This window comes from Anas acuta, chromosome 1, assembly GCF_963932015.1.
Source record: "Anas acuta chromosome 1, bAnaAcu1.1, whole genome shotgun sequence".
Lineage (NCBI taxonomy): Eukaryota > Metazoa > Chordata > Aves > Anseriformes > Anatidae > Anas > Anas acuta.
The window spans coordinates 7,184,043-7,196,377 of NC_088979.1; the positions used below are offsets into that span (position 1 = coordinate 7,184,043).

Sequence of the window (12,335 nt, forward strand, 5' to 3'; positions counted from 1 at the left end):
TTGAATACAACCCAGTTTCCAATGGTCTTTAGCATTCAGGGAGAGGTACCTCTTTATCTTTATGTGAACTGCATTTTCACCAAAGAAACAACTGGTGAAAACAGCATAGTTACTAGTACAGTAGTAATTACCTGTAAGGGTTCCAAAGAACAAGTAAAAAGCCAGGCTTGAAATAAATTCATTTTTCTAAACAGTCTATCCCACAAAAAAAAAAAAAAAAATATATATATATATATATATTTACTTCTATACAGACACAGAATAAAAATAAATGTTAGAATATCAAATGATTTGGTGAAAACAGTTATACTAACCGTAAATGCCCTATTTCTCTTAACATCTGAAGAACAGACAAGGTTAGATAAGCAAAGAAGTACTGAGATCTGAACTTAGACATTGAACTTGGCATGAATTCAACATGAATCATGAAGAGACTTACTGTCTTCTCTACTCTTTGAGTAGAATAGAATAGAATTGAATCGAATAGTTCAGTTGGAAGGGACCCTCAGAGATCATCAAGTCCAACCACCTGACCCCTTCAGGGCTAACCAAAAGCTAAGGCACATTCCTGAGGGCATTGTGCAAATGCCTCCTGAACACAGTCACAGGGCACCAACCACCTTGCTAGGAAGCCTGTCCCATCATCTGACCACCCTCATGGCACAGGATTTTTCCCTCATGCCCAGGCTGACCCTCCCCTGGCACAGCTCTGTGCCATCCCCATGTGTCCAGCCATTGGTCCCATGGAGCAGAAAGCAGCACCTCCCTCTGCGCTTCCCTCCTCAGGGGCTGCAGGGCGCAGTGAGGGCCTCTCCTGACTGGGCACCCCAAGGCTCCTCAGCCTCTCCTCACAGCACATGCCTTCGTGCCCTTTTACCAGCTTTCTTGCCTTCTTCTGGATGCTTTCCATTACCTTAACATCCTTTTTATATTGTGGAGCCCAGAACTCCACATTATATTCCAGATAAGGCTGCACCAACACTGAATATAGTGTAAAATTCACCTCTTCAGTCTTCCTTAAGGTAACTGTTGATATTGGCCAACATTCCATTAACTTTTATGAAAACACCCTCTTCAGTACATGCTTTAACAAGGAGTCAATCAATTAAAACTTTCCTCTAGCTTAGAGAAGTTAGCTAGGCTTTGTCACAGTCTGTTCAGTTCTCTCTTACACTGAGCACTGATTTATTTACCAGTGCAAATCAGTCTCTTGTTAGCACTGGATACATTTTTCAAGTCATGCAGTAATGGAACACTAACACCACTGCACTAATATAAGTCATTTTATGTAGAATTTCCTTTTTACAGAGTCTTTAATATTCAAGCTAGGGCAAAGTAATGGCTTATTTTAAGGAATTTTCTCTTAAGTGTGCATTTTGGCACTGTAGCCTATTACAATTTGCCAAGTCTTAGTCTGCACCTGCATCTGCATTTTATGCCTGCAAGTTGCCAGAGAAACTCTCACGCTCTCTGAAGTGGTTGAAGGAAATAAAACTGCCTTTAAAAAAAAAAAAAAAAAAAAAAAAAGTGATTTTGAATTCTCTTAACTGTGTAATTTTGTTACCTAAGTAGACTCTCATGAGAGCTCTAAGTGAGCTCGTATTTAGCAGTGATCCTTGTGGGTACAGGGACTAGTGAGAATATCTCATGAGTGGTTGGTACAGCTGAAGAAGAGCAAAAGGATAAAAACATGTCAGTGTATGAGGGGCTGGCAATGTCCTTCACTCTTGGAACAGCACTGACCACAGCTTTAGTGTGAATCTGCCCCAAATTTATCCTCTTTGTGACTCTCATTGAAGCCTTTGAAGTTCAAAACCCCAAGTCTTGTTAAACTGTAAACTCGGACACAAAATTTTAAATAGAAACAGTTGAACAACATTTTTTTCATAGACAGAAAAACAAAAAATCTTTCTATACAAGCCCACTGCATTCTTACAGTCATTTATCGATAAACCAACTGGATCTTAGGTACCTTAAAGGAGGCTGTAGCGAGGTGGGGGTTGGTCTATTCTCTCACAAAGAATATGGGAGAATATTCTCCCATAGAGAATATGGGAGTCTGGTGACAGGATGAGGGGGAATGGGCTAAAGCTGCATCAGGGGAGGTTTAGGTTGGATATTAGGGAGAACTTCTTTACTGAAAGGGTTGTTAGGCATTGGAACAGGCTGCCCAGGGAAGTGGTTGAGTCACCATCCCTGGAGGTCTTTAAAAGACATGTTTAGATTTAGAGCTTAGTGATACAGCTTAGTGGAGGACTTGTTAGTGTTAGGTCAGAGGTTGAACTCCATGATCTTGGAGGTCTCTTCCAACCTAGATGATTTTGTGATTCTGTGTGATTCTGTGAAATTTGATGACACTCAGAAAGCTCTACTCCATTCAACTCCTTGGCCCCTAAGTGTTGTTTCCTTCTGGCATTTCCAAAACCCCACAGTTCTGCTCCCCAGCTCCACACAGGACACATTCTGCCAACAATCACATGATGGTTACCCCAAGGGATAGAGCCATTTTTAATTTCTAAGTATCATATCTAAGCAAGTAGCTCTCTTCAGGAATACATCCTACAGAATCATGTCACCTATGGATAAAGATGACTTTGTACAACTAAATTAAAGGTGTCCTTAGCTAGTCTATGGAGATTGGGAGATGCTGTTATATAGTCAATCCCTTACCACCTTGCATTTTGTTATGCCACAAATAAGAAAGTGGAAAAAAGTGCAAAAGGCATAATATACCATAAATCATTTTATCTTTTACATTGTAAAATCCTTTAAATTATATTGACTATTTCAAAACGTGGATAAATGTCATTAAAGAAAATATTGGATATTTTTTGGGATGCATAATTATGTAACTTGGATAACTGGGCTTAACTGGAAAGTTTATTACCAACTGTTTGATATGGGAAAACTACATTTTTCTCTCTCATCCAGAGCAACCTTAAAACATCTTACAGCTTTTAAATACAGAGAGATTTTCCATCTAATTTCTAAAAAAAAAAAAAAGTTTTGTGGAAGAAAATGGGTAATCAACATGGAGAATGTCTTTCTTCTGAAAATGCTGTTAGTCTAACATAAATGACAGCTATTTAAAAGCAATCACTTGTGTTTTATATCTCACACAAAAACCAGCAGACACAGTACTGTGCCTTTGAGACAAAACACTGATACATGTGACAGAACATTTCAAGCAGTAATAATCAGAAGCCACAGATTCAGCAACGGAGAATGGAGCAATGAAGAATTGAAATGTTCTCCATTAAAATCTGTAGCTTTTTCTGACATTGTTTATCAGCCTTTAACTGATATTATGTGGTATTATACGATGAATAACCATTTATGTGCATCAGACAGGTACAGTAGATGCAAGTCACATTGGTTTTGCAGTATGTACACTGATAAGTTACACATCTATTAAAAATGAAGCGGTTTTCAAAATATCACCCAGGAGGCATGTGTTCTGTTCAGTGACCTTTGGAAACTCTAGTCCAATGAATAACTACTGATGCGCAAATAACTTGAAAGACAGTAGATAAAAGTGCCTATAACCTTATACATTATCTGTTATGAGTTGGCTGTGGTAAAAAGATATATTGCTCTTTTGTAATTTGCCTGAGTGAGCAAATCAATGAGAATATAAGCTTATATCCCTATAAATTGAATGATTATGAAATTCATTATCCTGGACAATTAAAAATATAACATTCAGAAAAAGTGCAATGAATTGTATAATCTAAGTACCTAATTTAGTGGTAGTTTGCTACCTTACAGGCATTTGCTCATATGCCATCAGTCATATTTTGATAAATCTGGCTTTGCATTCAAACATTTTGTGTAGGAAGAAGGCTAACTGTTTGCATCAAGATTATAAAATTTAGTATTACCAACATGTTGGTAGAATACTGAAGGCATTCAGCAATAACAATCTTGCATCCAGTAACAATCCATGTAAGCACTACGATACATGACAAAGCTTAGACTTTCTTGCTCACACAATATGCTGCCCATCTGGTCTTGATGTTGTGGCAAAGAAAGTCTGCAGTCTAAAGAAAACAGTTACGTAACCAAAAGGCAAGGAAAAAAACACCAAATCTAGGAAGATACGATGCAATGTGATCTGTAAATATACTTCTTTCTTGTGCTACACTTAAACCACGCTACTAACAAAGCCTTTACTGTGAGTCTTGCTTATACCTCACGCAACTCAGACTTGTCTTTATAAAGGATGTAAGAATATCCTTTACATGTAGACATGGTTTGCAGCTTTTGTCACTAGAACATTAAAAACACTACTTCAATTTTTATTTTATAACTTAAGACTACACATCCTCTATTATCATGCAAGGAAATCAAGGAATTTAAAAGAGAAAAGCTTCTACAGTTCCAGGTCACAGTCTAAAAATCGAATTATCACATTACGTGGGCTCTTCCCAATGGTGAAACACCTAGTCAAGCACTGATACAGTTATGAGGAAGAAAAGTATTCTGGATACTGGTCTGTAATTAGCTACACCTGAAATATCTTTAAAACATGACAAGCTTAGCCTGTTGTATCATTCACTTTTTAACACTTTAGAATAACAAGTGGACATCTTTATTCAAAATGGAAAATATTTTATTCTTAATTGTTTTTGATTTCATAAGTAATTGCATTATTTTTATTACAGATTATTTTTTCCTATAAGAGAAGAATAAATTAAACTCACCCTTTCCAATGTAATTTCTTCAAATTCATATTCAATTTCCGTTCCATTGACCTAAAGAAAATAAAATCAGAAAATCCCTTAAATGCACACAGAAGGTAATTTGGTAGGGATATTGTACAGTTATTTAAGTATGATCAGTTTACTGAAACACATTTTTCAACATACTGCTTATATGGTCTAAATTGTAGAGTTGGCCTCCCTGCATATTGAATGGCATGTAATCAAATTTACAAACTTGAAAACAGTGAAAGTCAGTATGTAATGCACTGAGATGGTGGATAACTAAGTCACTTACATAATATAAGTGGCATTTGATACAGCATGTTTGTGGACTTTATGCAAATATTTAAATAGTTTCTGAGGAAATAGTTTGCATGTCAAAAACAGAAGATATGTTCCTAAAGATTATTCTCATAAGTGGAAGAGGGATTAATTATTCATTACCTTCCAAACTCCTATTTTGCAATACAAAACCAAAGAGGAAATTTGTAGTACTTATGTAAAAATCACTTGCTGATACATATACTGAAATATATCTTGTTTACTATATTAACCTACGGCAAGAACATGACAGAGGACCTTTGCAATAGACAGCTGAATATCAAAAAGGCACAGAATGTTAATGCAATTCTTATGCTGCGTTTCAGTGTCAAAATAAATTAAACTACAAAATGTAGAGCACTAAAATGGATTGCACTGGACAAGAAATCTATCCAAAGAAGATGTGACACTGATTTAAGCAGTGTTGTGAAACCTTGTTCCACTCTAACATGGATTTTTTCTGTCCCTCTAGGCAACCCACTTAACATCCCTTTCTAAGTTTCCTAATTTCTTAAATGGGTAGAGTGCTGCATCTGAGAAGGCTATAAAAGCTGACAACATTGTAATTAAACTGCACAGTAATGATTAGTCAAAAATAAAAGATGTTGCCCATAAATCACACTGTTTTATTGTTTTTGTGATGTTAGGGTATTTCCTGGAAAATAGTTGTGCTCTAGTGTTTTCCTTAATTTATACTTAACAAAAAGTATTTTTCTTGTAAGAACAAAAATGAGATTAAGCATAAGTATTGACCTAATCTTGGAGGAACAATTTGATTATTTTTTCAGAACAACAACATTTAGTGCTCCTCTCTGCCATTAACTGCTAATTCTTCTATATTAGCTTCCTAGATGTAATCAGAAAATAATACATACAAATCACTCTTTATCTAGTCAATAACCTCTCAGATGTAATTAGTTACTTTTGTTGTGAATATTATACCTAGGTACATGTATCTTCCAAACAAAAGCTTCCTGTAAAAGCTACCAAAACTATTTAATTTGTCTATAATTCAAGATTTGATAAACATGAAATCAAAAGTAGAAATATCCCCAGAACTTGTGTTCAAAAGAAAAGAGGGAAAGGGAGAAAGATCCAAACAAATAACCCATGCTAAGCAATGAAATGCAAATACAGCGTCAATGAATAAAATACAAATACTTGTATTTTTATATGGCTATAATCTGGTAATCACATTACATGACACCAAGAACAGATATGAACAGAAAGTTTCCTATAGGGTATTTTCCTGTTTTATGTTATAACTAATGCTTTCTGCATAGTCTTTTATTAATATAGGCAACTAACTAGGTATGAACTGCTTTATAGCTATTCCGTTTTTTGTCCTTTCTTGTCTAATGATAATGAAATCAAAGCTATCTATATGTCTCTGTTTTCATGAACTTCTCTTTTATCTTAGGCCGGTGGATAGCTCTGATCTATGTCTTCAATTCCTCAGTCTTGCTCTATAAAGCTGTCCTTGCTTCACTGCTTATAATCACTTTTCCTTTGCATTAAAAACTCGTTAGTGCAGCAAAATGGGAAAAAGAGGCACATGAGAAGTGAGCAACCTCTGTATAAAAATGAAAGGAGAAAACACAAGCTGAATACTCAACTTGCATTTGCACACAAACAATATCTTGATTATGATCATCTGAGGAGTTCCTTTTATCATCCACAGTCACAACTCCAAAAAGGTTCAGGTCAAATCTCCATTAATCACAGCAGAGATCCATTATCAGGTTCCATAGCAGCAGGGATGATATGGATTAAAAGGCTGATCTTGATCCAACTCCTTTTATTATTTAAGCATATGTATCTATGTATGTAGTTCGCTGCCCTTTCTTGCTGGTTGCTCAGAAGACCACTGCAGTTATTTTGTAAAGGATCAATTAAGAGATTGCACCTACCTGAGGCAGGTGGAATGATGATGTGTGCAGTACCATTCGTTAGTAGCACCACTTTATTTCGTATTTATACTCTCTGGCTGTGCCTACACTGCTGAATTATAGTCAATTTTCAGCCAAATCTTAGTGCTTAAGGCTGTTTCTGTCTGGAGCCTGCTGGAAACAAATAGCCTACTAGTGAGCCAACAGTTAAGCAGGAGGAGAATCATGGCTCCATTGCTGAAACTGGCTTGTCGGTCCTCTTATTTAGCAGCATACATGCATACCCTCTGGTTTCTTCTAGTGTAACTTGACAGCCTCTGGCATGACAAGGCTCCTGAAAAAGTTGTCTGAACCATCAACTTCCATTTCTTGCAAGTGGGAACCTTTTCCTATGTCTCTCTTTACACAAATTTTCTGATTACTGTTTTTAGATCAGGTTGCCCAGCAAGATTTGCTGTGTTCTGCATGACTTCAGATAGTTATGAAAAATTCCAAGCTATTTCATATGGTTTCTTCTTCTTCCCCTCCACAAACAAAGAAATCACATGTATTTCCAAGTTGTTCTGGGAATATTATTTCCCATCTCTCAGATCTGCAAGGTTGACAAGAAATACCCCTAATCTCAACTAAATTTTGATATCCATAATACTGAAATGTGAGGTAGTCGGCTAACTCTCTTTACATTCAGTGAAGAGAAACAGACACTTCTAGGTCTTAAGTCATTTCATCTGACACTTGAAGTCTCAAACAGGTTATCTGAACTGTGCCCCTGAGGTTTCCTTTCACTGAGTACAGAGTCTAAATATGAAGCATAAAGTTTGGTAAGCACTTGCCTTAAAACTGCTTTCTTTGAAATACTCCTAACTCTAGGCTGATAAAAAGTCCTACCTAAAGGATGCCATATTTCTTTTACAATTACACACCAGTGAAAGCCCAGATCTCTGGTTTAGCAGCTTCTCCAATCATTTTGGGGGGCTTGTCTGTACCTGTAACTAGCAACACATACATATTCAGCGCCTGCTCCCACAAGCCCAACTTGTTAGGATGTCCACATGAAACAATTCAGTCCCTTCCCTTCTCCTAAAGCCCACAGCCAATGTACACTGCTGTTGACTTCCCTCTCTGGTTTGGGACACTGATGTCCTCTCTTTGGAGAAAGAGCTCAACAGCACCTGTGACAGTAACAGGCCCAGGGGAGGGCAACACCTTTTCTCAGAAGACTGGCAGAAGAGTGTAAGGAGCACAAGTTGGGGTGTATGGGAGGATGCAATCAATCACTTTCATCCTTCAAGGCACAGAGTCTGGAGTCAAGATGCACCTCAGTCAGGAACACACAACAAAAATGTTGTTGGTGAAGATAAATACGCAAAGAGATACAGCATGAAACCTTGAGATAACCTCTGAGGGCCTTTGATGCTCTGTTTTTCAGCAACAGCATTACCAACATATGCTTCTGATGAAAGAAGATTTCTCAGTTTCCTGGTGTAAAATATGTTTGTGATCCAGAGGGTGATGGGGCTTTCAGCCCCTTTAGAATAAGTTACCATACTTAATTAAGTCCAAATGCTCGAAGTAACTGCTTGAAAAAGCAAGGTAACAATTGCCTTTCATTTACAGCTGCATCTGTTATACTGGAGGACTCTTCCCAGCTTTTGACAAGAACATTTCTTTGAGATGCAATGTATGGCAACTATCTAGATTCCAGGATTCAAAAGAGATTTCCAGGTGAAGGTCTAATTGCTGCTAGAGACCACAGCAGACCCCGTATCTTCCTAAGAAGAAGGAACTAAAAATCTTCAGAGGACACTTTCTTTTAGGTGAGTGAGAAATAAGGAATGTGTGAAAACAGGTACTCTATATTTAGGTTTGTAGGCAAAAATGAAATAAAGCCGAGCATACAGAACAATTTGAAAAATTTGGATTAATTTGTTCCTTTACATGAAGAATTTTACCCTCATTTTTCAGGAAGTTTGTCTCATTTAGTGCAGTTTAAGGATTACATATGAAGCTGAAGTAGTCTCTTACAAAAATCACCTCTTCAGATTTGTGACAGATTCCCAAAACCGTAAGAATAGCATTCTGTTGAGTTTATCATTTTCACGTACTTGTGGCAGAATCTTGTGGCACTTTCTTAAGATTGTAATAGGTATGTTTTTTCCACTTAATAATAATTTGATACTGGTTTTATACTTCTGAAATTATTTGATATGATAGACTTCTTTACACTGAAACAAATAAGCATTGCCTAATTCTTTCTTGCTACACTTCTACAGTACATCCACCCATTCAGTTAAAGATGTCATGATATGAATTTTAAAGATAAGAACTGTATTACAATATGACAACAACATCAAAACACTCAGAATTTATACAACTGTAATTTTGAGAGACCACTGTACCTATTCTTTCTAATAAAATTGATGTAATTAGAGCTGTTTGTTATGCTTAGTCTTCTTTTCAATAAGAGATTCTATTGCCTAAAAATTACAACATCTGTAGACTCCTATTACAAACAAAACCAATTTTAATTATATCTAATTGGATATTGTTTTTCATCTGTCTTTGAGAAAGAAGACTGCTGCTTCTACTTTTATTATCACACACACATAGGAAGATAACTATACTGCCACTGATTTTCACTCAACATGCAATTTTGATTCTTTTGCCTGTTGCCCTGGTTTCAGTTCGGACAGAGTTAATTTTTTTCCTAGTAGCTGGTAGAATGTTATGTTTTGGATTAGGATGAGAAGAGTGCTGATAACATGCTGATGTTTTAATTATTGCAGAGCAGTGCTTACACCAAGCCAAGGACGTTTCAGCTTCTCACTCTGTCCTGCCAACGGGCAGGCTGGGGGTGCAGCAAAAGCTGGGAGGGGACAGACCCAGAGCAGCTGACCCAAACTAGCCAAAGGGATAGTCCATACCATCTGACATCATGATAAACAATATATAGGGGTGGCTAACCAGGGGGAGGAGGGCCGGACTGCTCGGGGTTAGGCTGGGCATTGGTCAGCGGGTGGTAAGCAATTGCATTGTACATCACTTGTTTCATACGCATTATTATTAGTAGTAATATTATCATTATTATTATTGTTGTTGTTATTATTATTTTTCTGTCTTAATAAACTATCTTCATCTCAACTCACAGGCTTCACTTTCCCATTTCTCTCCCCCACCCCAGAGAGGGAGGGGGAGGGTGAGCAAACGGCTGTGTGGTGTTTAGCTGCCGGCTGGGTTAAACCACAACACCTATACAGTTTCATCAGTTGCCTAAGCACCAAAACCTCAATAGAATATATGATTGCCGACTCCCTGACTTATAAGTAACGTAGGACATATTTGTCCTTTAAAAATTTCCAATTTGTGGCATAATTAAGACAGTCCATTTTACATTCAGGAAACATCAAGACCATTTGGGGAATTTAACAAGTATGGGATTTAAACAGCCCTGCATGATTTCTATGATATCAACAAGACCAAAGAGTGATCTTTATTTAGCTCTCAGTTGTCTCCAGATGAAAGTTATTTCTTCATTAGTTGAAAAAGCTCCCTTACTGTTTTCAAGAAACCTGCTGATCTCCTTTTGGTATTGTTTTCCAAGTGCATTCAAAGTTTCCTTTCTCACTTCATATAAATATATCAAAACCATTTTTCTCTGTTCTGTGATTTCAAATATGATGATTTTATGTTTTTGAACTGTCCTAAAGAAACCGCCAGAAAATATTTAATGCCACTTTCTTTCTTTCATCCGAGTGAGTGTATTTTATATGCTTTTTTATACAAGATACCCCATATCTATTTTTAATCACAGTGCATAACAAGCCCACTTTCTTCTTTTTCCCCTTCATTTCCTCCAGGAAACAAGGACAATATGTTAAGCTCTTTGAACAGAAATTTACCATAACCTAAAACTTTCTTGTCATCATATGACTGTTCTGGTGTGAAGAACAATGAGTGAAAGACCACATGGTATTGAAATAAACTTATATGTTATCAGGAAAAGGTTTTGCTGCGTATGTGCAACTAATACGTGTATCCTTCCACAGATGCCTACAGAGCACTTGGCCAACACTCATTTTACATTCTTGAGGGAAGATACCACCCAAACTAAAAATTAGCAGAGCTTCAAGAGCAAAATCCAACTCTTAGTCAGCACCTGTAAAGGTCTACAGCACAGTCATGATAAACTTGTATTGCTCATATTGTGGCTTTTGCTTATTCTTTTCCTCTTAGATGTCTCTTATAACCTTCTTCAAGTCTTGATTTTTATTTGATAATCTTCACTGTTTGTGTACCATGTACCATACTCATCCTCTCCTACTTTTTCTTCCTCCCTCATTGTAACCCTGAGTTTTCTTGTTTTAATTCTTTTAGAGAAAAAGAAACATTTATTGAGTAATGATTATCACTCTTCTCTGTTTGATTCCCAAGTTCTTAATTTTATCTTCCCCTTTGATCAGAACAAAATAATTACCTCCTCTGTATCCCCTAGCAACGTGCATAGCTTCTCATGTCTCTAACTCAGCCTCCACTGCCTTCTCTGATTTTCATTCATGCTTTTTTACTTCTCCTTCCTTCTTACTATCTCTAATTTTTTTTTTTGTTGCTGTTGGAGGTGGTGGTGTTTTTTTTCTTCTTCTCTCTCTCTCTCACACACACACACACACAAAAGCATGCACATACACCTAGGATTAAACATAATTTATCTAATCTCACTTCAACCAAAGGATTGTTCATGATTGTCTTTTCACCTTATCTTTTCCATCTAAACATAATCTTCTCTCATAGCTCCTGTTAAGTCACTCATACACTTCATGCACCTTGATTCCTTTTATTAATGTGCTTTTCCTGCTTATCCTTAATTTCAAAATCTGGCCCAAGGATTATCTTCCCATTTCCCCTACTTGTCATGCTGTTCTCACTCACAACCCTTTCCCCTATTCAGCAACAATATAGATTTTTTTTTGATGTTCCATCTCCATAGATCTGACATTTTTGACTTGTCTTAATAACATGTATCTTGATACCCTCCTCCTACGCATTCTTGGGATTTTATGCTGTTCTTTAATAACACCCTATTCATTACATTGTAAGCCATCATTTTTTCCTTCATCTTTTCCTTTATCTCTTTGTTCTGTCCATATCATGAGGCTGGCCATATACACCACAGAAGAAAAAAGCCTAAATGTTTTTAAGTGCAATCACTCTGTATACCTAATGCTAACCCATCACAGAACTCCCAGTTTCATAAGCATAATCAGTGGAGCAGATTAAAGCAGAGGTCATGATTTCAAAATGGGGGTCACAGTAGATGGAAATGAAAGTACATCTGTGTATGAATTCTATTTAGGCTAGCACTAAGAAGTGCTAGCCTGAGGAGGCTAGCAGATTGGGCTATTCTACCAAGCACCAAGTGATAAAC

The 12,335-nt window shown here is 36.9% G+C and overlaps 1 protein-coding gene across 31 annotated transcripts in view; it reads right to left on the reverse strand.

Annotated features, from left to right (window-relative positions):
• The window catches only part of DLG2 (discs large MAGUK scaffold protein 2), a 1,027,768-nt gene that overhangs the window by 391,969 nt on the left and 623,464 nt on the right, over positions 1-12,335 (reverse strand). For all 31 annotated transcript variants that reach the window (XR_011090260.1, XR_011090255.1, XM_068660895.1 and 28 more), the window contains one exon: positions 4,704-4,754. Coding sequence is in view for 29 of the 31 variants with exons in the window: in XM_068660895.1 (XP_068516996.1) it covers positions 4,704-4,754 (51 nt within the window). In the remaining 2 variants the exon portion in view is untranslated. The remainder of the gene's footprint in view (positions 1-4,703; positions 4,755-12,335) is intronic.